General features: G+C 39.8%; 1 protein-coding gene across 1 annotated transcript; it reads left to right on the top strand.

Moving 5' to 3' along the window:
- Positions 1-292: 292 nt before the first annotated feature.
- Positions 293-26,968, top strand: CANX (calnexin). The gene is made up of 15 exons (XM_036892602.2): positions 293-464; positions 11,977-12,153; positions 12,415-12,488; positions 13,005-13,063; positions 13,513-13,654; positions 14,086-14,167; positions 14,671-14,863; positions 16,266-16,455; positions 18,694-18,807; positions 19,107-19,263; positions 20,367-20,582; positions 21,243-21,362; positions 22,205-22,331; positions 22,470-22,552; positions 24,337-26,968. Exons 2-15 carry the CDS (start codon positions 11,980-11,982, stop codon positions 24,388-24,390), a joined length of 1,785 nt encoding a protein of 594 aa, XP_036748497.2. The 5' UTR covers positions 293-464; positions 11,977-11,979; the 3' UTR covers positions 24,391-26,968.

The raw sequence follows: 26,968 nt of genomic DNA, 5'->3' as shown, positions 1-26,968 counted from the left end.
AGGGGCAACGCGGCGCGGGAACGCCTGCCAGGCCGGCCTCGCCCCAGGGGGCGCGCGCCCGCGGTTCCCGATTCCTCTGCGGCCCGCCTCCTTGCCTCGCGCCCAACCAACAACCACTTCCTGTCCCACTCCCGGCCAATCGCTATACTCCACGAAGAATAGTCCTAGGGGGCGTATGGGAAGGTGCATAGAGAGATGGCAGCACCGACCAACCGCATCCAGGAGCTTGCGCGGGGGGGCGGGACTTGGTCCAGGCTGCAGCTACTCAGGAGCGAGGGGCGGGCACGGGGTCGGGCTTCGTGCGGTGGGGCTTGCTCGCGCTGCTGTAGCTGTAGCCGAGGCCTCTAGCTTCTGCAGCACGTGACGGTCGGGTCTCCTCAGCCGCTGTCTCCACTGCAGCGCAGGGCCGGGTGTGCTGGCGGGAGGAGGCGCGGGCGCCGCCGGCGGTCCCCCGGAGGCTCGAGGTGAGGCAGGAGGCCCGCGCGTGACCTCGGGCCTGTAAGGACCGTGGGGGTCCTGGGTGCGCGCCGTCGCTGCCGAGGGGACGGGCGTGGCTAGGCGGAAGAGTCAGGCTGGGTTTCGAGGGCCCGGGCCCCTGCGGACGTGCCGGCGGTGAGGGGCGAGGCGTGTGAACCTGGGCCGCATCGGTCGGGTAGCCAGGCCCAGGCCGCACCGCCGAGCCTGGGAGGCGTGGCAGGTGCCCTAGAGCCTTCCATGACCTGGGAAAACCAACTTCTTCCAACGCCTTAGCTTCTAGGGCTTTCTTAGGCCTCCGCTGGCCGCCTTGGACGCCGCGAGGTGGGCTAGAGTAACCGGGTGTAAAGGTCTGGCGTGGGGTCGGGCCTAGTGGGTACCCATACCCGTGGAGAAAGGTAATGTTACAGGTTCAATATTTAAAAATTAAACCGCAAGGCGCAGACTGAACTCGAGCACCCTGAAGAGTATGGAGAATGTGCTAGAAAACGCAGTGGTTGAAAAACTCAAGTCTTAACATTTACATATATTCGGGGGTGTAATATATGTAATACAGTTGGAAATTCACTGGACGTTAAAATCAGGAAAGGACCCAAAAGCTCAGTGTGAGTAGGTTGTTTTATAGTGGAGAGAACTGAGGCCCAGAGCTAGGAAGTGACAGGCCCAAGGTCATGCCATTAATTTTATGATTACGTTGGGATTATAGCCGAGGGTTGGGCAATTTTGGTGTAGTGGTTAAGGCCCTGGTTCAAGTCCTTCATTGGCTATTTGTTGTTAGGTGAGCTTGGCCAATTTACTTACTTACCCTTTGGGCCCTGGTTCTCCCCAGGTAATGGATATAATAATACCTGGTGGAGTTGTTTTTAGAATTAAATTAAGACGTGTTTCAAATAGGACAGGGAAGCCTGCCACATATTAGCTGCTGGGTAAATAATGACTGCTATAAATTATAGTCTGAATGTTGGTGCTCCTCTACGTTGATATCCTAGTTTTTGAGTTGGTTGAGTTCTGGGTTCCAAGACTTGGAGTCACTAAAAGATGGAAGAAGCTGGACCTGGTGGATTAACTGCTGGGCCTGGCACAAGTGAATGCTGGTTTAGGGAAGTTAAACTGAGCTGAACATTAAAAGCTTGGGAGGACAGAGGTGAGGCACAGTTGAGTCTCTCTACCTCTGCTTTAGAAATTGGGACCTTTTGCTTACTTTTTTAAGAAAGTAGAGTTTTTCTTTTTTAAAAGGGAAGAAATGTATTAATCTTTAAAATCATTATATACCTCAGTTTTCCCCCAGCAGTTTGTAGGTCACGAATAGAATCACTGCCATGTTGTACTTTTGCTGTAATTAGACTTAGCAGCAGACTTAGAGCAGAGGTAGAATTCTGTGGGAGTTCTCCTTTGCACCAGTAAGAGTGCACGAGCAAACAGGCTGGGTAACTGGATCAGGAGATGGCTAGAGTGAACTATATTGGTGCGAATGTATCGCAAGACAAACATCTTTTCTGATCTAACCTATCTGAAAAGGGTGTCAGTGTCCCCTCCCCACCTTGCTATCTGAACTCAGCAGTTCATCTAGTACACACTATCTTCCAGGGAGCACCGCGGGTAAACGCAAGTCGTTGCTGCTGTTTTGGCAATCACACTGTTGCATCCCTTTTAGTGACAGAGTTCACCTTGCCCTGCAAGATAGCCTAAGGGGACAAAGTGGCAGTTGGTAAGGATAAATTCAGGCTCAGGAGACTTGAATTTCAGGCCCACCATGGTAACTGGTTTATGAACCACCTTGGTTTCCACATCTTTAACATGGGGTGAGAAGTCTCCTGAAAAACTTATCGTCAAGGGACTACGGGGAGGGACAGGTACGATGCTGACCGTGAAACTACTTTGAATGTGTAAAGAGAACTGTGCAAATAGAAGAATTGGAAGCGCATAACTAGGATAATAAAACTGCCAGAATGTAGTCATAACCTATGTAGCTCACTGAACAACTTTGTCAGGGAAGTGCTAGTTTGAATGCTTTGTTAACTGCAACAGATGTACTTTTGAAGTAAGCTTTACTTCGAGCTATGAAAATTACTTGGAGAATTTTGTTTTTAAAGAATTTAGAGAATCTTCAGCAGTATGTTTTGAGTACTCGCATCTTAGTTTACTGAAAAAAAAAGTGCTGTGGAAAAATTGATTCTGTCAGTGAAAAACAAAATTCAAAACTGAACAAGGCAGTATAGATCTATTTTTAAATGGATGAGCTTTTACAATAGGGACCATTTTGAATTTTATGTACTTTCTTTTAACCCTTTTTTTTTGACTAGCTGCAAAGTGTAGTTAAATCAGAAGATTCAGAAAGTAGTAGTAGTAAAATGTTTATCTGTGACTGGAATCAAATTCCTTTTAACTGGTTCCTTTCCAAATTAAGACTTAAAATTTCTAATTTGACTTAAAACTCAAGAGTTTTAGAACATTCAGACTTAAGTGGCATTACTGGATAACACCAAGTAATAATACAAATTACAGCTGATGTCCGGCAGACACTGTAAGCCAAGCACTGTCTCAAGCTCTTCACATGCATTTTGTTTATACAATGACCCTGAGATGTACTAGTGTTCTCATTTTAGAGATGGAGAAACTGAGGCCCCAAGTTAGTAATTCACCCAGTATGCCAAGTTACTCAGTAGCTAGTGAATGATAGTGATTTCTGTCTTGGTTTTCATCAGTACTACCATGTGTCTCACTGTGACTTGGACTTTTATGTAACTTCTCTTTGCTTTAGCTTCTTCTCGTGTCAGGTGGGCATGATAGAACCTCCAGGGGTTTTTGTGAGGATTAAATTAGATAACCTAAAGTATCTAAACCCCATAACATGTAAATTTAAAAAGGATATATTAATAGATGAATGGATAACCCACATGAAAGAAAGACTGCAATGTATTTATTACAGACTGCCTTTGTAAATACTGCTTTTTTATTTTAACAACCAAGAACATTAGCTAGATTGTTTTTCCTGTTCCTCTTTATGATTTTTCACAGACTAAAGGAATTGGAGTTGAAATGCCCTACTTTCAACAAAGTCCCACAAAGAAAAGCCCAGAAACCAATGGTTTCACTGGTGAATTCTACCAAATTCTTAGTGAAGAATTAACCTCAATGTTTCACAAGTTCTTCCAAAAAATAAAAGGGGAGAATACTTCAACTCACTCTGTGTAACCAATATTGTAACTCTGTGTAACTCTGATACTACAACCAAAGACTTCATAAGAAAAGGAAACTATAGACCAATATCTTCTGTGAAAGTAGATACAGAAATCCTCAAAATGCAAGCAGACAGAATGTAGCAAAATATAAAAAGCATCCCATGCCTTGACCAACAAGGATTTATCCCAGGAATGCAAGGTTGGTTCAACGTACAATAATGAATGTAACATAACCATGTTAAAAAGGACAGAAACCATATGATCATCTCAGTAGCCCAGAAAAGCATTTGACAAAATGCAGCACCCTTTCATGATAGAAACATGTAATAGAAAAGAACATTCTCAATTTGGTTTGAGACAAATAATCCCTTCCCTGGGATTTCTTCTGTTCCTCTTTCTAATTTCTCATGGATTAAAGGAATTAGTTGAAGTTTCCCAACTTTGAAGAGACTAAGTCCCACAAAGAAAAGCCTATAACCAATGCCTTTGCTTGTGAATTCTATGAAATACTTAAGGAAAAATAATATTAATCCTTTACAAATGCTTCCAAAAAATAGAAGAGGGGTCTTCTCCTCTTCCCAACTCATTCATGAGACCAGGAGTACCCTAATACCTAAACCAGACAAAGACTTCACAGGGAAAGAAAACCTTAGACCAATAGCTTATCTGAAAATAGGTGCAAAAATGGACTTAACTTGAAAAGATAAGATGTAAACATTTTAATTTAATGAATTTAGAAACAATTTGAGCTTCCTTAAAAGATTTTTTTCTGAATAGGCCCTTATTGGGGACAAAGTCTTTGCCTTTTTTGTTGTTGTTGTTACTAATCTACAATTACATGAAGAACATTATGTTTACTAGGCTCCCCCCTTCACCAAGTCCCCTCCACACACCCCATTACAGTAAAGTCTTTGCTTTTGACAGGTGACATTTACTATGTCTGTTTCTGGTAAATACAAAATTTTGTGTTCAATTGAAGGGTCATGTATGTTATTGAATGCATATAGTAAAATGATTTGGACTGTCTTTATTTTGGAATGTGTGCTGAGAAGAGAACCATCATTAACCAAAATTAATTAAATTTAGAATTCATAAAGAAAAGTAATTGGTAAAAGAGCAGGGGAAAAAAAATCACAGGTAAACATGGACATTTCCATATCCAAATGCTAAAACTGTATATATACCATTGCAAGGAAGATTTAAAGAAGAAAATATAGCTGGAGGAAAGTTTTTCTTGTTAGGTAAAATCATTTAGCTCTGCTAAAATATGTTGGAGGAGTAGGCAGGCATATTACGCCATTTGGTCTAGTATGAAAATTGAAAATGTGTTCATCGTGGTTGTACTAATGTGTATCAGAAAACAAGCCATTGCTCATACTGTGAGGTGCTGGACTCTGATAGACTTTGTATTATCTTTTTATATTTTCACAGCAAGCCTTTGAGTCAGTAGTACTTTTATCCACACCTGTAAAATAGGGAAAGAAGACTCCTAGAAGCTCAGGAGGCTGACCAAGGCCACAAAGCAGAGCTGGAGAGTCTGGAACCCAGGTGTCTCTGAATTGACAGGTTATATCACCACATGCACTACTGCCTTGTGAATAAGGAGTTAGTTTTCTGAATCATCATCTTTAAAATAAGAAATGTCCATCTCTAGTGTTCAAGATAAATTCATTCTTTTCAGAGTTGCAAAGTTGGATTGAAATATTAAAAGTGGGTGGATTAGGTGTTTTGGAGAATCCTAACCCTGAGATGTTTGAGAGTTGGGCTTCTGCTCTGTCCTTAGGAAACTAAAGCAAGTCAGAAATCATTTATATTCTGAATATATATTTGAAGTGTGCATGTGTTTGGCTCTTGTTTACTTAGCTTTGTGTACATTTTTCCATGTGATCCCAGAGGGTGGAGCTTCTCTGACCTGTACATGGGCAGATAATTAAATTGGATTTCTAAAAACAAAACACTAACTGGAAGGGAGAAAGACTCTTCCTCATCAAGTTCAAATTTCTAATCCATCACACATTTCTGAGTCTTCCTTTATAATTTTGTGCTTCAGAGAACCAGGTCAGTTTAAAAGGCTGGTTTCTAGACAACTTTGATCAAGTCTAAAGAACCATCTTCATTGATCTAGTAATACATTTTTAAAAAATTTAATTTTGAAATAATTATAGACTCTGCAAGAAGTTGCAGAAACAGTGTGGAGAGGTAGGTCCTGGTACCCATCACGGAGCTTCTCCCAGTTGTGGCATCTTACATAACTATAGTACACTGTCAAATCCAGGAAATTGGCATTGGTACAATCTATCGACCTTATTCAGATTTCACCAGGTTTTACATCCATATGTGTGTGTGTGTGTGTGTGTGTGTGTGTGTGTGTGTGTGTGTGTGTGTGTGTGTGTGTGTAGTTCTATGCAATTTTATCACATCAGTAATTTGTTTTTGAAATTTTTACTTTTTGGTACTTTTTTTGTAGAAAGAAAACACTAGCGTATATGGGTTTATTTTGATAATAACCAAAAAAATGCAAAAAACCTGATTTGTGGAACTAACACTGCAGTATAGTCATTAACTCTGAAAACCTGGGCAAATATACACAATGTTATTAAGGTCACCTTATTAAAAAAAAATTTCTGTCTCCAGGCACCCTGTGTATAGGTTGAGTTCCTGAAGATCAGAGACCAGTTTTTTATTTGTGACGCTTGTTATCTAGTTGGCACTTGTGAAATTGAATGCAATCAGCAAATACTCCTTTAGTGTCTAACATGTGCCAGGTTCTCTGGTGGGCATCAGATGCATTTTCTGCTTTAACCCCTTTGTAACACAGAATTCCCACTGGCCAAGCTTCAGACTAACAGAAAACAGACTTGAACTCTGCCACAGTGTGCTTTTATCAAAAGTCCAATTGAGAGATTTATTGATGAGGATTTGCAGTCTGTCCCTTTCTCTAGAACTAGATATTCTAAGTTTTATTTTTAGACCACATTCTAGATCAACAGAAATCAGGACTTGGATCATATGTTGGCCCCCTTTAGTATAGCTTTATTGAGCGTTTTTAGTCTTTGCTTGCATTAAGGGTTATGAGACAAAGCCACACAAAACAGATAGTGCATGTAATTTAAGGGTATTTTTGAGAAAAGTCCACTGTCTTGACATACAGATGTTAAAAGATTTCACATTTATGGTGAAACTTGGTTCTCTAAAGCACAAAATTATAAAGGAAGACTCAGAAATGTGCGATGGATTAAAAATTTGAATTTAAACGGGTTATAGGATTTTTAATTGCTGGCTTTCCTGGAGGTCCATGCCTGCAGTAATTTGTAATTTGACCAGGACGGGAATTTAAATGGACCCACTGTGAGACTGCTGTTGTGGCACTGAGCAGCCTCCTTAAAAACATCCACCAGCATTTTTATCCTAGCTCAAAGGGGCTGTGCTGCAGGGTTTAAGGTAACAGTCTTGGAGTGATAAAAATTAGGAAAGAGGGAAAGAAAATGGTTCCTAAAAGAAAAACAGAAAACAGGGTGCTCTAAGAAAATGGTGGCTTTTAGGCAAAAAATAAAAGCATGGGGGAGACTGCTGTGATGGCATTCAGGAGCCGCTCCTTGCCCTACAGGAGCTGAGAGATCTCAGTGCAAACTGTGAAAATAGAGTTTCAGGACATATGGTAGATGTTACTTTACTACAGGAAAATGATAGATTAAAGGTACTATCTTCATTCACTTTTATTCCTGCGCATGCCAAGTAAAGGAACCGCTTGCTCTGTGCCTCTGGGGAGGTTGGAAGTAGGGAAGTATGCTGTTCGTTTTTTGAAAGCATTATTGCTTTGTTGTTGAGCTGCTTGTTATTTATTTCCCATTGGTAATCTTAGAAACAGTGGGTGACAACAGAGAAGTATGTTCTCTGCTCAAGATTCAGTAAATGTAAAGACAACTGAAGACTTGAAATTTAAAGGAGAGAAAGGCTTCGGAAATACTCCTAGACATTAAATACATTAAAAGTCATTCTCTGTCTTAAAGGCAGAAGCAGTATAGAATTATCAAGTATGAGGCACTGTATTAGAGGGCAGGAGCCTTGGCTTCTGATCCTGATTCTGCCAATAACTGACTTTGGGCAAGTCAACTTCTGGACCTTTCTTCTCAGAAAGGGATGTTACACTAGATTGCTATAGTATATTTCAGCCCAAGAATTTTTTTTGGAAGGGTGGGTATATCAACGATTTGAGGCTTGATAGTGAAGCATCCTCATCTTTTTTAATAAACTAATTTTTAGAACAGTTTTAGATTTACAGAAAAATTATGAAGATAGTACAGAGGATTCCAGTATACACTACATTCAGTTTCCCCTGCTGTTAACGTGTGGCATATTTATTGCAATTAATGAACCGATATAATACATAAATACTACCTTAAAGTCCATATTAGACTTGCCTGCTATCCTCTTTCTGCTCCCAGATGCCATTACTCTGTTGTCATTGTGTCTCCTTAGGCTCCTCTTGGCTGTGACAGTGTTTTGGACTTCTTTTTTCTTGATGACCTTGCCATTTTTGAGGACTGTCAATCAGCTTGCTTTGTAGAGTGTTGCTCTGTTGGGATTTATTGGATGTTTTTCTCATGATTAGACTGAAGCTACGCGTTTTGGGGAGGAAGACCACAGATTAAAGTACTGTTTTCACACTAAACTAAGTTTTCTACCTTTATCTTACATCTACCTACCATTTCAGCATTTTATTAAAAATAAAAAAAATAATAATGTTTTGCTCCCAGTGGGGCCCTTCTGCCTCCCCCACATGGGTCCCTTACCTTCCTCACTAGAGCCTACCTGAGCGCCCTATTCCAGACCACTCTCACTGCTCTTCTGTCCTCTGCCTCTGGTACACACCGTCCCTGTACAGTTACACAGTAACATTTTATCTAGTGGAACGAAAGTAGAGTATTTTTATTGTGATGATTAGTAGGTGATCTTAATTTTGCTGAGTCTTAGTTCCTAATGGGTAAAATAAAATGAAAGTAATACCTCATGAGAGGTTTACATGAAACAGGGTATGTGAAGTGCTTTATAAACTGGGAAATAGCACAGTTGGACTGTGCATGAGGCCTAATCAGTGCATCTCAAAGTGGTTCCATAGCTAGCAGCCTCAGCATGCCCTGGACGTTGTTAGAAATGTAGAATCTGGGGCTGGGCCCAGCCAAGGCCTTCTGAGTCAGAAACTCCGGCCGAAGCCCAGCAGTCCTCTGTCACAAGCCCCTGTGTGATGCCAGTGCATGCTCACGTTTGAAAAGGCCTGTTCTACAATGTTACACTTAACCCTGAGGGTAATTGTGTCAATCTGCTCGGTCCGCCATAACAGTACCACAGGCTGGGTGGCTTAAAGATCAGGAATTTCTTTTCTGTCCTGTCTGGAGGCCGGAAGTGCAAGGTGCTGGTTGTGTTGGTTTCTGGTGAAGCCTTTCTCCTTGACTTGCAGAGAGCTGCCATCTTGCTGTGTCCATACACGGGCTTTTCCTGGGTGCAGAGCTCTCTTGGTGTCTCCTCATCTTCTAATGTGGACATCTGTCACACCAGATTAGGTCTCCACCCTTGTAACTTCTTCTGCCCTTAAGTACTTGAAGCCCTATCTCCAAATCCAGTCACACTGGGGTTAGGGCTTCCACACAAATGTTGAGGGAACACAGTTCAGTCTATACAATGTATCAAAAACTAAAAAAAATCAGTCCGTCCTTTTTTAAAGGTAAGTAGTTAAGCCCACTAGACTAGCTCCCTGATTAGCTTTTCCTGAGCAACAGTGTCCCAGCACCAATACTTGGTCCTAATTAATCTACTTGGATTTGTGCTTTACTTAATTACTACTACTTTTAAAAAGCCCTGACCGTATATTGCTCTAGCTGTGTTTTGGGCCACTTTAGTTTTGTAGCTCATCCCTGAGAATCCAGCCACCATTTATAGCAGTGTTTCTGAGAACTTGGAAGTTGAAGAGAGTTGATTTAGGTGGAAGTGTTGAATCAGCCTTTTTAGTTGTAGGGAAACCCTTATAGTTGTAAATCAAACAAAGCAATTTTGCTGTGCCATTGTGTCTTATTTTGCCAACAGAGAGTAGAGGTCTTTCCAGTGAATAATGAAAGGTTACTAGTATTTTTTAAGTATATAAGAAACTGTAGCAGAATGTTGACATTGAGAGTTTTCTCTGAAAACCAATACCAGTCCCAGGAAAGGTTATGAATGATTTTATTTAGCACTTACTTTCTGCACTGCCTTAGGTTTTAGGCAGGTCAGTCAATGAACTTGAACTTCTTTCATCTCATGAGCATAATCCCAAGGTGCATAAATAAAAAGAAATTTGGCATTAATTTCATAATTAGAATGAGTAGGTTTACATTTTTCTAGGAGCATAATTGGTCAAAATTGGCAGCCATGGTTGAGAATTGGGGCCACTGAAACTTATGAAGGAGCAGCCCCTTACTTCAGTTTGTTTATTTGGACTTTGAGAAATAAGGTCTCCATTGTAAACAAGGGACCGAAAACATTAAGCTCCGCTGCCTTTATTTATTTATTTAATTGATTTTTTTTTTTTTAATTTATAGGTGATGCGCATGTGCTTCTTTGTTTTTTGTGGGGTTTTTTTGGTGTCATTAATCTACAATTACATGAGGAACATTATGTTTACTAGACTCCCCCATCACCAAGTCCCCCCCCACATACCCCATTACACTCACTGTCCATCAGCGTAGTAAGATGCTGTAGAGTCACTACTTGTCTTCTCTGTGTTGCACAGCCCTCCTTGTGCTCCCCCTCATTATACATGCTAATCATAATGCCCCCTTTCTTTTTTCCCCCTCCTTCTCCCTCCCTTCCCACCCATCCTCCCCAGTCCCTTTCCCTTTGGTAACTATTAGTCCATTCTTGGGTTCTGTGTGTGAGTCTGCTGCTGTTTTGTACCTTCAGTTTTTTCTTTGTTCTTATACTCCACAGATAAGTAAAATCATTTGATACTTGTCTTTCTCCGCCTGGCTTATTTCACTGAGCATAATACCCTCTAGCTCCATCCATGTTGTTGCAAATGGTAGGATTTGTTTTCTTATGGCTGAATAATATTCCATTGTGTATATGTACCACATCTTTATCCATTCATCTACTCATGGACACTTAGGTGGCTTCCATTTCTTGGCTATTGTAAATAGTGCTGTGATAAACATAGGGGTGCATATGTCTTTTCCAAACTGGGCTGCTGCATTCTTAGGGTAAATTTCTAGGAGTAGAAATCCTGGGTCAAATGGTATTTCAATTTTGAGTTTTTTGAGGAATCTCCATACTGCTTTCCACAGTAGTTGAACTAATTTACATTCCCACCAGCAGTGTAGGAGGGTTCCCCTTTCTCCACAACCTTGCCAACATTTGTTGTTGTTTGTCTTTTGGATGGTGGCGATCCTTACTGGTGTGAGGTGGTATCTCATTGTGGTTTTAATTTGCATTTCTCTGATGACTAGCGATGTGGAGCATCTTTTTGCCTTTATTTTTAATCTTTTTTATTGTGGTAAAAACAGGTAAGGTTTACCATCTCAACCATTATCAAGTTTACAGAGTAGTTGTAGTAGGTACATTCACATTGTTGAGCAACAACCATCAACTTGCATCTGTCTCTAGAATCTTGCAGAATTGAAACTCTGTACTATCAAATCATTTTGTGCACATGTGTGGCTCAGCTTTTACATCTCTAGATTTGTAGTCCTTGGAAAGAGGACTCACTATTGCCCATGACAGTTTAATACAATACACAGAACATGTGTGTTTAGAAAATAAGAGATAAAAGGTGTTTTTGGTTTAGTATTTTTGTTGTTGAGTTTTAAAACACTGATTTAAAACCATATCTCTACTTGATGAGTGATCTTTGAACAACACAAGCAGTATCTATATATTAAGTCTTTAATGTGAGGCTGGTTAGCTCTTTTGTTATGGTTTTCTTCTCAGTATTTTAATCAGTATGTGAAAGGGGCTTTTGTCCACTGTCAAGTTCTTGACAAATGCAAGAGTTTAATTTGAAATTGTATTTGAACACCTTAGATTTGTGTAGTAAACGTGATATTCTATATGAGGACAACTGTTTATGTTCGGATTTTTTTGAAATTCAGTCTTTTAAATAACTGATTTTGGGGGGAGAAAACCTGTAGTCTCTCTGGGTTTACTTCATCTATAAAATGAAATATTCACAGTAAGTTCCTCTCAGCTCTGATTTAAAACCCGTACTTTTAATAAGTAAAAGGGATTAGTGTTCTTACCAAAACGTTTAAAGAGAGGTGAAATGTTTAACGAGCTTTACTCTCTTTATACATAGATCATGGAAGGGAAGTGGTTGCTGTGCATGTTACTGGTCCTTGGAACTGCTGTCATTCAGGCTCACGACGGCCACGACGATGATGTGATTGATATTGAAGATGACCTCGATGATGTCATTGAAGAGGTGGAAGACTCAAAACCAAAACCAGATACCAGCACACCTCCATCTCCAAAGGTTTGAACTGGTCTTTGAATCTACTTGTTTCATGTCTTGAGATAATTGCAGGATGAAAGTTAATTTGGGTCCTTTTCCAAGGCGACACAGTTTGCTAAAATACTTAGTGATCACGTTGCCAGAGATACATTACATGGATTGAATTCGAGGAACACCTATGAAAATTTTGAGATAATTGAAAAGCAAACCAAGAGAATAAATCCTAAGAAAGGAATGTTACATTAAATTTCTATTTTTATTTCATTTTTATATTTGACACAGGTTACCTACAAAGCTCCAGTTCCAACAGGGGAAGTGTATTTTGCTGATTCCTTTGACAGAGGAACCCTGTCAGGGTAAGTGTTTCTTAGGTGAAAAATAATCTTAGAGGTAAACATCATATAAATAAGATGAAAGAGTGGATTCCTGTTTGGATAGCTATTTTTTAATTTTAGGGTAGTATTTGATTCAGTGAAATGTCTTAACTACTTCATAGCCACAGTGTTCAGGCCCACTAAGGAATATTTAGAACTTGCCTGTTTAGAAAATACTTTTAGAACATGTGGTTGGTTCTTGCTTCCTTTTCTCTCTCTCCCTCCACCCTGTATTTTGTTCTTAGATTGAGAAAAATTTTTCTTTTGTGTCTGAAAAAGAAAAAGTGGATTATTTCACGGGGTTTGGTATTGTCTTACAGATTTGTGAGTTGAGTACAGTATATTATCAGTATGTAACATGTAAAAGTTGAAAGTGGTTAAGTAGGCTAAGAAGATCTTTGCAGTGTTTACTGGGAATCTTAAGGATTTTATTAGTATTTATGTTGTTTCTTTTCACATCATTTGAGTCTTAATTGTGGGGTTTGTCTTAATTTACAGGTGGATTTTATCCAAAGCAAAGAAAGATGACACTGATGATGAAATTGCTAAATATGACGGTGAGAGTCCTTTTGATTTAGATAGAGCCAACTGAGGTTTGATATATTTCCCTAGTGTCTCTGAAGACTAGTTGAAAAGCAGAATGTATACATTTAAAATTTTTTCCGTAAAAGTTTTGCTCTCTTGTGTGTGTTCATAGAGTTAGACCTATTTAATGTTTTTCACCATAAAGTGGAGAGATAATTCATCACTTCTAGTGCTGTATGTTGGAAATGGAAAGTCTTTCTAGGCATTGCTAAAATGAATATGCTACAGGTTTTTAAAAACCATATTCTAGTACTTGTAAATATGTATGTGTTTAATGTTAATAGGCCAGTTCTCGTAGGTAAATGGAATATGTTAAAAGTTTGTCATATGATGGACTTACATAGCTCAGGGTTTTGTTTGTTACCGTGTAAGGATCTTCAGAGGTGTAGTTAAGGAGTGGCACTTTGTTATTGCCTTGCAGGAAAGTGGGAGGTAGATGAAATGAAGGAAACAAAGCTTCCAGGTGATAAAGGACTTGTATTGATGTCTCGGGCCAAGCATCATGCTGTCTCTGCTAAGTTGAACAAGCCCTTCCTGTTCGATACCAAGCCTCTCATTGTTCAGTGAGTGAAACACTTGTTTGGTGGAAGCTTTTTAGGAAGGGTGATATCAGAAAACTTTTACTCTATGTAAAAAAAATTATAAGAATAATTGTATGTTACAATAGGGATTTGGAGTGTAGTTAAGCCTCCTGTAGTTTTAACATTTTTTTCCTCCCCAGTAAATTATTTTAAAACAAATTGGCTTTGTTTTCTCCTAGCAAATGAACTTCTGGACTTGCAAAAAGTGTTTACTGGGAATCTGAGTTAAGGATTTACTGTTTTACTAATTTTGGGGGGATTGGGTAGCCATTCAAAAGCAATAGAAGGACTTCCTTAAAGATAAACATACAACCTGTGATGAAATGTGACTGAGATGGGGGAAAAGAGAATATGTTGAGAAATTTGATCTTTCAAAATGCTTTATGGCTTTTTGCTTTTCTCTCTGAAATTAGGTATGAGGTTAATTTCCAAAATGGTATAGAATGTGGTGGTGCCTATGTGAAACTGCTTTCCAAAACCCCAGAACTCAACCTGGTAGGTACTTTGTATTTATGTATATGGCCACCCACAGTTACCTTTTAAAAAATCTTAGAGAAAAGAAAAGAAAATGTTATGAAACCTTGAAAACAAAGGCTTCCTCTCTTGCTGTTTAAATATTTTGGAGGATTGAGAGTGTTGACTTTGATACTTTGTATGTTTTTTATTTGAAATGTGAATTTCAAAGCCATTCTGTCTTATCCCTGGTTTCTGTTTTGTGTACTTTTTATTTTAGCAAACTTCTTTGTTTTATGAAAGAAGCAGTAACTATCTAGATGTATGCCTTCTTTTTTTAAAGCTCTTTCAAATATTCTCATGTAAAGTTCCCTGGTAATTTCTTCCCAGGTATACCTAAACAAACCTCATAAATGAATCAGCTTTTCCTTTAAGGTGGCACTAATGTACTTCGGATTTTATAAGAGGAAGTATATCATGCTTTGAAAGGTTGCTTTCGATCACCGTTATCAAGTTACTTAAACTAATACATTTTGTTTCTGAAGGATCAGTTCCACGACAAGACCCCTTATACAATTATGTTTGGCCCAGATAAATGTGGAGAGGACTATAAATTGCACTTCATCTTCCGCCACAAAAACCCCAAAACGGGTGTATATGAAGAAAAGCACGCCAAGAGGCCAGATGCAGATCTGAAGACCTACTTTACTGATAAGAAAACACATCTTTATACGTTAAGTAAGAAAAAGCTATTTGGGGGTGTCATGGCATTACACATTTGCCATATAATTAAAAGATTGCACATCTGGAAAAGACCCAAGCCTACAAATAAAAGTCTTTTTTTTACTTAATATCTTAGTGCTGAAATGATCTGAAGTTCTCCACACTAAAAGAAGCTTCTCTTTCATATGTTGAATGAGAGCTAGAATTTGAGACAATTCCAATAAGCTTTAATGTCCCTCAGAGAGCTTCTTTGCTCATCCCCCTCACTTCCATCCTTTGCTTATTTTCTTGTTGATAAAATGTTAGCTAATCGGACATACAATAGAAATATATGTGCAATTCTTTTTTTTCCAGATTAGCTTTCAGCTGGACTTGTTGAAAGCCCAAATAACCTAGGCAATTGAGTTTACTCATTTGGACGTTGGAATGGATATTTTATTTTGGTGAAGCTTTTCCTGCTCGTTTAAGATCCCGTATAGACATGCCTCTTTTCCTAAAGAATACAATAACGTTTTTTCTTTATAATGAAAGTAATACATATTCAGTATAATTCAAAAGATAGAAATAAGCAAAAGAAAACATTTAAAATGATCTGAAATAATATCATGTTATGTATTTGGTCATATCTGAATAAACATGAAGAGTATGTGTATAAGCACACATGTAATTTTTTATTGAAAGCTGAATATACTTTATTTCACTTGCTCTCTTAACTTGATAAAAGTGTGAGGCTCCTCCTGTGAGAGTCCATATCATTGTAGGTTGCCGATCTTTGTGAACTGATGACAGTGGCATAGTACTCCATCGGTCTGTGGTAGTCTGTGCTGTGACCTAGTCAGTTTGTCTGTTAGACATTTAGGTATGCACAAGTCACACTCGGGGGCCTTTTGGGATTTAAAATTGGGTTTTCGTTCTTCATTGTACTCCAAAAGTACAACCATAAGTAGACATGTGGTTTAATAAATAAAAGGTTTGTGTAATTTGAAATTTTGGTAACATGGGTGGTGGTGATATCAACTCAAAAAAATGAGAAAATGAGCTTTTTCTACTGGGGGCAGTTACAGTAAACTTACTGCCTTGTCTGGTGTGTAACCATTTGTGTCAGACAGATACTGCAATTTGTAATGTATCTTTGATTTTTTGATGTTTCTAAGTGAAGTCTTTTGGTATTTGCTGTATCTGTCATTTGTTTTAATTTCCAAAAACCTGAGGAACTAGCATTTATGATTTACAGAGAAGGAAAAGAGGGTTGGTCAATTTGCTTAAGGCCCCAAGCCCATGTTCTGACTCTAGTGCCCAAGGTCTTTACTCCATGCTTCCACTTTCTATTAGAAATGTGATCTTATATATGGGGGTAGACAGAGCTTAGGAATAGGTAGATAATTAAACTTTAAAAATTGTGTTTCCTTTTTTTCAGTCTTGAATCCAGATAATAGTTTTGAAATATTAGTGGACCAGTCTGTTGTAAACAGTGGAAATCTGCTAAATGACATGACTCCCCCTGTAAATCCTTCTCGTGAAATTGAGGACCCAGAAGACCAGAAGCCTGAGGATTGGGATGAAAGACCAAAAATACCAGATCCGGACGCTGTCAAACCAGATGATTGGTGAGTCATGGGCTCCTGTCTTTAGGTGCAGCAGTGCATTGTATATTTCATGTGACTTGAACAACTGAACGTTGGTTGAGGTCTGATGATTTCAGTAATCTATGATGTAGTCTAACTGGTCAGAAAAATATAGACTACAATAGCTGAAAAGGTCCCATAGGGCCATCTGGATTGGCTCATGCCATTTTACAAGCCACTGAATGCTGAAATTAGAGTTTACCTCTGGCGACATGATTGATTTGTGACAGAACCTCAGGTCTTGGCTTGACCTCTCCAATGCATCTATGAATTTAAACTGGAGTCCTGAAATTTTAAGTTTTATTTTAAAAAAATAACCTTTTCCCTATATAAACCAACAATACTCAAGATCTCTGCTCTGTGTTGGGTAGTGAACTACAAAGCCTAGGACACCAGCTGCCCACACTGCTCCTAGTTCCCGCTGTGAGACAGGCAGGTGAAGTTAGTGCACATGGTGAGTGATCTAAGAGTAGGTGTCACTCGGTTACCTGAGCACCGGGTACGCCTAATCCAGGGGTGGGTTCTTGGATCGGGGCAAGTCAGATTGACAGTGAGGCAAGCGTAACCCAGTGACGAAGATGGGAAGTGGATTTCTAGCTGAAGAGGGGCATCATGTGCAAAAGTGGAGGAGCAGAAGTGAACTTGTTGGGCGTGAGGGAGATTTGAGTATATACAACCCTTGATGTAGAGGACGCACTGGAGAGCGATGAGAACTGAGAACAGGCTTGGTTGTACTCTTGTGTGTAGCCATGTTTGAACCTCCAGTACAGTGGCTTTCAGAAAGGTCAGCAAGCGAACAAAGAAAGAGTAAAGCCGACCTTCCATTTGTTAAAGAATCCTCTTAGGCTTTAGCGGTTAAATTCTAGTTGGTGTTTTTCCTCCCTTCACATGGGGCATGTGTACCTGAACTTCTGTGTTGTGCTAGTGTCAATGCCAAGGTTGTTTGTATATTTGGTGGACATTACATTCGGACTTAGCCTAGTTCGGTATTGTATTCCCTAACTAACCATTTTGTTTTAGGGTTGGGTGTGAGTATTCAACTTAAAAGGGTTGGCTGAATGTTATACCCGTTTTAGTTAATTTGAAACTAGCATATTTAATAAATAAGCATAATCCTAACCAAGGATAGATGTCTTTGCTTATCAACTAAAGCGACAGTATCTTACAATAACTGCAAACTTCAAAATTAGGCACTTCTTGATGAACTCTTATTTTAGGACTTATAATTCACATACTAAAATCTGCCCTTTTAAAGCACACAATCCAGTGGTTTAATGAGGTCACAGTGTTGTACAACTGTCACCTAGGTCTGATTCTAGAGCGTTTATACCCATTAAGCAACTACTTCCTCTTTCTCCTTTCCTCCAGCCCCAGGCAACCACCAATTTATTTGTGTCTCTGGATTTGCCCATTCTGGACACAAAATAAAATAATGTGTGGCCTTTTGTGTCTGGCATCTTTCAGCTAGCAGAATGTTTTCAAGGTCCATCCTTGCTGCAGTCTATCAGTACTTTATTCCTTTTTATGACCATATTCTATTGTGTGGATATTACCACATTTTATTTATCTATTCCTTAGTTGATTGTAAGTTGTTTCCCTTTTTTGCTTGTGGTTATGGATAATACTGTTGTGAACAGTCATATTCAGGTTTTTGGGTGGATATACGTTTTCCTGTTCTCATGTACTCTAGGTGTGGAATTGCTAGGTCATATGATAACTGTTTAATTTTTCGAGGAACTGCCAAACTTTCCCAAAGCCATTTTACCTTCCTATCAGTGTATGAGGGTTTTAATTTCTCCACATCCTAGCCAATGCTTGCTTTTAACAGTCATCTTCATTACAGCCATCCTAGTGGGTATAAAGTGATATCTTACTGTGGTTTTGATTTGCATTTCCCTGATGGCTAATGATGTTGAACATCTTGTCATATGCTTACTGGCCATTCGTATATGTCAATTCAATTGTGTAAGTCAATTGCCAGTTTTTAAATTAGGTTGTCTTTTTATTATTGAGTTGTAAGAGTTCTTTATATATTCTGGATACTAGGACTTTATCAGATATATGACTTAGAAATATTTTTTATAAGGAATTATTTTAATTTTTGAGATGAAGTAAGACCTAAATATTTTTAGATTACCCTTTTTCAGGTTCACAGGGTGAGACTATGTTGCCATTCTCTGGCCAGGGCTGTCATAACTAGCTTTTTTGTGTGTGTTTAAGGGATGAAGATGCTCCTGCTAAGATTCCAGATGAAGAAGCCACAAAGCCTGAAGGCTGGTTAGATGATGAACCTGAATATGTACCTGATCCAGATGCAGAGAAGCCAGAGGATTGGTAAGAACTTTAGTTAACTTTTTAAATTACCTACTTTTTAATTGAATTAATAGTTTATACTTAAATACAGCCAAGTGCCCAAACTTAAGTGTAGAGCTCAATGAATTTGATTACATTTTTGTGTCTTTTTTTAATGAACCTTTCATGAAAAACCCTTGTCACTGGAAATACAGAGAAAGGATGATACTCTGTGTATGACACTGTGAAAGCATTTGTGCTAGATTTCAGGGGAGCCCCTGGGTGGCTGTTCATAGTCCTGCAGCACAACCCCCATTTGCAATTTGTTTACGTCCCCACAGGGATGAAGATATGGATGGAGAATGGGAGGCGCCTCAGATTGCCAACCCGAAGTGTGAGTCAGCCCCTGGGTGTGGTGTCTGGCAGCGACCTATGATTGAAAACCCTAATTATAAGGGCAAATGGAAGCCTCCCATGATTGACAATCCTACCTACCAGGTTTGTGCCTCTGAAAGTTGAGTTGCTTCGTTGATCTGTCAGTGTTCAGAATGAAGTTTTGTTCGTAGTGAAGCTGCCACAATATTCAAACTGCGGAATTGAAAACAAAATGAACTTCAGAATTGGAAGAGAGCTTTATATGTTAAGTGTTGAAAAGATAAACCTAGAAACTGGAAAGAAGAGCTTCTAAAATTGCAAAGACAAAAAAGTAGAAAACTTGTGGTTTGGGTGCCCTTCTATGGTGTAGCAGGGGTGCTGTGGCCACAGGGTCCAAACTGGCCAGTGGTGCCATGGGGCGGTGCAGAGCATTGTCACAAGAGCTGGCTCCCAACTATAGGTAGCATGTTGCTTGACTGCAAGATCTTCAACTGTAAAGAGACTGAGGTGCAAAGGAGATGATGATAATGCAGGTAGTGACGTTATAAAGCATCCAGCTTACCGCAGTCATGTAACCACTCAGACCCTGGTCTCTCCTGCTTCTGTCCTAGTCAAGTTGTTAGTAATCATTAATTTCTCCTTTGTCACACTTTGAAGTGTGAGGCATAGGTCTCTGTGCATACACAGTGTGCATACTTTTCTGTTTTTAAATGTACTTTGAATTGTTCAAAGAATAAGATAAATTAAGAACTGCCCTTTAGCTATTCTGTTGATGGCCATTTAGCTGAATTGTCATTTTTGCCTTTAGCGTCCTGGCTCCAGTAATCATCCTTGGACAGGTCTGGGTGTGTGTGGTAACCATTGCTGTAGGTAGTTATCTAGAAGTGAAATTGCTGGTGGATGATCTTCTACATTGTGAATTATTGCTGAAGGTAGTCTGTACTAACTTCTGCTCCCACTCCCAGTGGCAGTTGATAAAGAGTGGAGGCTGCTGGTTTGGATCAATATCATGGACGATAGGAGAAATTTAAACTGGTTGGAGTCCAGACCTTACTTACAGGCACCAATAGTATTTATTGTTTTCTTCCTGTTGTTCAGTTAAGTTCCCCAAAGTCAGCACTTACTCTTCCTTGATCATGCAGATTTCATCTTAATTCTCATTCAGATTCATCTTAAATTTGTGTTGATCATTGTCTGAAATGAATTTTTAAAACATTTTTCTTCAGGGAATCTGGAAACCCCGGAAAATACCAAATCCAGATTTCTTTGAAGATCTAGAACCTTTCAGAATGACTCCTTTTAGTGCTATTGGTTTGGAACTGTGGTCCATGACCTCGGACATTTTTTTTGACAACTTCATCGTTTGTGGCGATCGAAGAGTAGTTGATGATTGGGCCAATGATGGATGGGGTCTGAAGAAAGCTGCTGACGGAGCTGCTGAGGTTGGTACTTTCTTGTTCCTAGTGCATTTATGTCTTATTGCAGGTAACTAACTGCTGCTGTTGTGATAAGCTATCTTCTAGAATTTGTTTTCCCTTACTTGGGAATGTTTGCATAAAAAGTGACTATTCGCCTGCCAAAGACAAACATGCTGCTCTTTTTGGGCAGGATTTCACGAGTCTAATGTCAAGGCTTTAGATACTATATTTGTGTTATGTGTCAGGTATCTTTAAAATTACTGTGTTAAAAGTATATTTAACAAAATTTCCAATTTAGGGTATATTTTATTATACTCTTAAATGTTGAATCTTGGCTTACCCAGTATATGGAATTTTCGCACAGTTGGTCATATGGCTGAGCTGTGAATCAGAGAGCCAAAGACAAGAAATTCCTTATTTACTGGCCCTGAGGTTAAGGGTGCCTTTGGCAGGTGATTAAGAGGCCCCCTTTTCACATGTATGACGGGAATCACCTTGGAGATGAGGAGAGCGGGAAAATTGAGGCTTTTCTTTCACTTCCTTTTTGCAATGCATACATGTCAGCTTGCGCCCTTTGAAAAGGGAGGACCCCAGCGGGGCTGTGCCTACCTGAGCTGGGGGGCAGTACAGCCAATATTCGGTGTCAGTCGCCAGAATGGGCAGTCTATCTCTCCTTGTTTTCAGCCAGGTGTGGTGGGCCAGATGATTGAAGCAGCCGAGGAGCGCCCGTGGCTCTGGGTGGTCTACATTTTGACTGTAGCTCTACCTGTGTTTCTTGTCATCCTCTTCTGCTGTTCTGGAAAGGTATGTCTTTTTGTTTGGTGGAAGAACTCTGATGATGTTAAAATAACTAGGATGTATCACCTGAGGTTTTCTTTGTAGCAGCTCAGTAATGATGGGATGGTGTTTGGTATCAGCCTCTGAAACCTTATTTCCTGCTCTCAGTGGCCTTTTGTAGTGCCCGGACAGAAGTAGGATTTATAGCCCCTCCATTTCTAGTAATAAAGCCTGCTGTGTTACTCACCTTAATATTTGGGGGCATTGGGGCTCAGATATAAAACCAGCCATCTGGGCACAAACCAGCTTTTTCTCCTAGTATAACTGTTTCTACTCATATACTTTTTATAATTCAGTTTTTGATTTCTCATTGTCCGTTCCTCTCTCAGCATCCCAATTCTCCTCACCAAAAGTGTGTGTGTGGAAGTAACAGCCTTATTTTAAGTTTCTGTTGTTAGCCTTTGTTATAGTGCCATCAAAAACAAACAAACAAACAAAAAACCAGTACGTTTGTTTAGGCTCTCTACTTTTCTCCATGGGCATTACATTTCACTTTGCATTCAAGATTTTGTAACCTGATCCCCTGATCAGCCTTATGCCCCCACCACGATTCTGCCTGCCTCAGGCACCTTGACTGTTTAGTCTGTCCTGTTCCTGCCTGACCCTTCTGCTTTACTCTTCTTCAACCTTGAGTCATACCATGCTCACCAGAGAAGAAGCTTGGAGGGCAGGAATTACATCTTACTCGTGTTGTGTACCTACCCCAGTATATGCCTGATACGAACATTGCTCGTAGGCATTCAGTAAATACGTGACAAAGTGATGCATAAAACCTGGACAAAATTGTTTCACTTGGGGAAATGTTGCAGAAACAGCCCAGTCCTGTGGAGTACAAGAAAACTGATGCTCCCCAGCCAGATGTGAAGGAGGAAGAAGAAGAGAAGGAAGAGGAAAAGGACAAGGGAGACGAGGAGGAGGAAGGTGAAGAGAAGCCTGGTAAGTAGACCCCAAAATACTGCCGTTAGCCAAGGCCTGAGATGTTTCAGCCTCTGGGGTGTGTTCTGATGCTAATTGTCTTAACTTCCAACAAGTGTAAGGTTTTGCTCATCTGTCCTACTTTGACTCCTGTCTCAGAAGAGAAACAGAAAAGTGATGCTGATGCTGAAGAAGATGGCACTGTCAGTCAAGAGGAGGAAGACAGAAAACCTAAAGCAGAGGTAATAGGAAAGGGAGCACATTCTGTATTTCAGACAGCTAAGCTGAGGGTACATTCAAGAAGGGGGAGTATTTTCATAGGCTAATTTTCAGTGGCTGTAGTAAAAATTCGTTTATAAAAGTGGAATTAGTAATGCAGGTCCACATTTTATTTGATGATTTCAAAGTATATCTGAATCTCAGAAGCTTTTTTCTGGGCTGAGTGTTTTCTGGAATAAGCAGAAGGTCATGGGGAAGAATGAATAAAATGCTTTCTAAGGTGGCAACTTCAGGCCATAGTTGAACACTGCCGTCTCCTCACACCCCTGTGCTGACTGCTCCCTTGCAGAGTATATCCTGCACAAATCACTGCATTCTAAGAACTTTGTCCCTGATGGTCATGGATCCATCCATCCATTCATCTAGCAGATAATTCAGGGAGTGACCATTGTGTGCCACCATTAATAGTGACCAAGACAGGCAAAGACACCTTGCCTCTGAGGATCTTAAATTCTAGTGGGAGGAAATGGTCAGTAAGCAGTAGACATTATGAAGCAGTAAACGAATGGCAGGTTAGAAAGCAACGGCCTTGAAAAGTAAGCAGGCGGGAAGGTATGAAATGTACTTGGGGTGGGATGGGTTGCCATGTTAAAGATGGTGGGCCCCCTCGGAGAGGTGATGTTTGAGCAGGATTCCAGGAGGTAAGGGACTTAGCCATGGAGAGGTTGGTGGGAGAGCATTTCTGACCGAGAACAAGCCAGCACAAAGGCTTGCAGTGGCAGCGCAAGGAGCCAGTGTGGCCAGGCCAGTGAGGGGCAGACAAAGGAGGGTCGGAGGGCTCCAGCATAGATGGGGCCTCCTTAGCCCTTGAGGCCTTGGCTTTTCCTCTTCATGAAATGGGCAGCTAGTGCAGGCTTTAGGGCACAGAATGATAGGGTCTGATTACTCTGTCATGTTTTCTATAGACCAGGGAAAATCAGGAAGACTAGTTAAAAGGCTGCTGTAATTATCCAGGCAAAACATGGAGGCTCTGAGTGGGGTGCTAGGAGAGATGGGTGGGGGGATTCATTGGGCTTCTGGATATGGGTTTTCTGGTGAATTGGATATGAGGTGTGAGGGAAAGAGAATAATCCACACCTTCCTTACCACAGTCCATCTTCCAAGCACTTCTGTTTCAGTCTGTTCCTTCCTGGAAAACTCTACCCATTTCCATTGCCAGCTACCACAACTCTGGCCTCCTATTAGTAAAGGCCAGTGCTGTTTTTATTTCCCATGGATATATTCTCTGTCAACTAGAATGTAAAGTTCTTACACGTAGGACCAGTGCCACATACTTCTTTATATTCTCCAGACTCCCTCACACAGTGGGAAGTTGCTAGGTGGCACAGGAAGAGCACTGGGGCTTGTAGGCTTGAGTGTTAATACGGGGCTCTTCTGGAATCGTCTTCAGTCCCCATGAAATCTACCCTTCTGAGCCTCAAAAGGGGCCCATGTGTGGACAGGCCAGTAGATTATTCATGATTAAGCAAGAAAAATGCATGTTAAGGCATGGTGCCTTGTCTTTTTTTAAGAAAAGGATTATGGATCATATTGAGAAAAGTGCATGTTTATAGAAAACAACTAAATTAGCGTGCACATGGTCCCACCCTCAGAGATAGTCCTTGTAATGGTACATTTTCTTCTGATTATTTTTCTTGTTTATTCCTCAGGTAGGTTACTCTCAGCCTGGCTAATCTTGAAAACTTGATGAACTTCTACTTTTTCAGTATGCTAATTATAGTGAATATTTTGCTTTTTAAACCAACAGGAGGATGAAGTTTTGAACAGATCACCGAGAAATAGAAAGCCACGAAGAGAGTGAAACAATCTTAAGAACTTGATCTGTGATTTCCTCTCCCTCCCCTTCCCTTGCAAGCTTGGTCCTAGGAGAGGACCTGGCACACCTTAGGTTGAAACTCAGAAAACCTCCAAATGTCACCATCAACAGGTTCCAGTCGAATACTAGCCCGTGTACTTCTCAACACCTAGCAGTAAATAATTGTAATTGTGACATAAAGGGCCCTGTTTCTGTAGAAAGAAAGCATTTAACATTAATAGTTGTGAAATGTAACATGAAGCAACTAACTTCTTTTTTTTTTTAACATCTTTGTTTTTTAAAATAGAGCGATAAAACTTTCAGTCTTTAAAATCTTGACTTAATTTAATATATTAATCTGTCCATGCAGAAATAACATCAACTTCCAGAAATGCTAGAGGGATGAATTGCAGTTTTGCAACTAATTTTGTTTTATAAGTTTGGTATTACAAAACATTCAGGTGTCTCTGTCCCTTAAAATTGATGATCATGTTTAAAGTGTAGTCATTCGTGGTTATAATCTTGTTTTGCTTGCTTCCATTACTCAGTTCTTCCTAGGGAAATTGAGGTGGATTGGATGGAAGCCCAAATTTATATAAAGGTTCTGTTTAAGTTATATTAAAAATAGACATAACAACAAAAAACCTTTTCCTTGATGTTGGTCAGACTGTAAAGTATGTGTGTTCACTGCCCTTGGAGCAGCTCGGTTCCCAGACAGCTTTGTAGATTCTTGGAGGAGGTGGCATAAGGTGGTGCTTGTGCATTCATACTTCCCACAGCGGGGTGTCTGGGTGCCAGCCTTCTTGAGCAGGTGGCCTTTTAAAGATGCTGCCAGGGCGTGTGAGCCCCAAATTAATGCAGATGTGCTCATCACTTCTTCCACTGTGTTGACACTGTTTTCCCTCCCTGTTTCCCAAATACCCAGCTTTCTCCTCTGCTATGCATTTTCTTCACAGTGCAGCTTGCAGTCCGTTGCTGAAAATGATTATAAGCTCTGCGTAGTGTTAAGCTTTATTGTGATTACCTGTATTTGTCTTTTTCCTTTTTTATGCAGACCCACACCTCTCCAGGGTCAAAGTACAGGATAGAATGCTCTTTAATTTTTATCCATTTCTTTTCCTCTGTTAAGACTTGAGAAGTCTAATCCAGAGGCTAGCCAATTCAGAATCGACTGTAATTGAGCACAGACTAAAAGTATTTATGGGAGGAGTGACATATAGCATGAATTACCTGATTTTTATAGCTGCTAAACCTCTTTCATCTTCATTTGCAGTTCATGTAAGTTACGTCTTAAATTACATGATAAAGCAGTCCTGTTCAATTTTTTTTTTGGTATATGGCTTGTAGAATTTTTCAAAAAGTAATCTTAGGGGTTTTTTTTCCCCATGTGGAATGCAGATGGGTGCTATCAGAGCCTCTCCGCAGTCACTATAGTGTAATAATACCATTATTACACCACACTGAAATGTATTCGGAGTAGGTGTTGTTTCAGCTTTTATTCTTTCTTCAGATGTGTTTGAAATGTACCGATGATACTGTTCCTTGCACTGAATATATAAACACTCCAGAGTGTTTATATTGGGGAGATAACGGGAGGTATGTATATTCATAAAAGATGAAGGCTGTATCTGTTTGTCTTCACTTTTTTACTGGTTCACTTAAATTCTTAGGAGGGTGGGGTGCATTTTTCTTGCTGTTCAGTGCTTTATTCTTTTCATCTGTTGTTCTGTGGTCACAGTGACCTTAGCTATGTAGCAGACTTTGCCAAATGTATTGAGTGCAAATAAACAGTTACTTAGCAAGATCTGAAAATATGTCTGCAGGTTTCTCCTTGAAGCAAATGTGTGGGATCATTGCATTTCTGGAAAGCTGTCTTCTTTCTTCTCCACTCATGTCATATTTCATGCCTCACAGTTTCTTCCAGCTATGTTGTAGAATGAAAGTGTAATTCAGAATGTTCATTAACATTTCCAGGGTTATTTAGCAAAGTCTGTCCAAAACAAAACAAAAAAGTATTTTCTTGGTCTGTTTTCACTCTTTTTATTGAAGCCTCCTGATTGAATTGTCTTGACATGTTAATGACCAGCAGCAGTTTTCAACTCTTTAAAAGGAAACTTATGTTATCATTATGCATGCTGGTTATCTGTCCCTTTATTGTGAAATGCCCACTCCATCAGATGTTTCCTCAGTTTCTCATCCACAAAATAATTCTTCACTCTTCCCAAATTGCCGTATTACTAAATGGTATTACATTAAAACCCTGTGTTAAGCTTCTGCTTTTGACTGAACTTCTTCATGTTTTACTATTTCAGTAATGGGTTGATCTTCCTTTCATTGACCACTATATGAGTTTGCTTGTATGCAGAAACTATTCAAGGACAATGGAATTACTTCATCTTATTACATGGATATGATCCAATCAATCCAGGTTTTGCCTCCTTTTCCGGCTAGATTGGGGGTCAGTTTCCATTTTATAATAAGGATAACAGCTCAGAGAGGGAGGGGTAATTTGCAAATAATTAAAAATGTTCTTTTAAGATTTAGCCATTGAACTTTTAGAAAATAAATCTTTGTTCAAATCACA

This window comes from Manis pentadactyla, chromosome 13 (assembly GCF_030020395.1).
Source record: "Manis pentadactyla isolate mManPen7 chromosome 13, mManPen7.hap1, whole genome shotgun sequence".
Classification (NCBI taxonomy): Eukaryota; Metazoa; Chordata; class Mammalia; order Pholidota; family Manidae; genus Manis; species Manis pentadactyla.
The sequence above is the reverse complement of the archived record's forward strand: the minus strand, read 5'-3'. Positions and strand labels throughout refer to the sequence as shown.

Excerpts from the sequence above, each read along its gene's own strand:
- CANX (XM_036892602.2), top strand. The coding sequence starts at position 11,980 with ATGGAAGGGAAGTGGTTGCTGTGCATGTTACTGGTCCTTGGAACTGCT. Across the intron at positions 13,064-13,512 it reads TGAAATTGCTAAATATGACG|GAAAGTGGGAGGTAGATGAA; the intron begins GTGAGAGTCCTT and ends ATTGCCTTGCAG. Across the intron at positions 13,655-14,085 it reads ACCAAGCCTCTCATTGTTCA|GTATGAGGTTAATTTCCAAA; the intron begins GTGAGTGAAACA and ends CTCTGAAATTAG.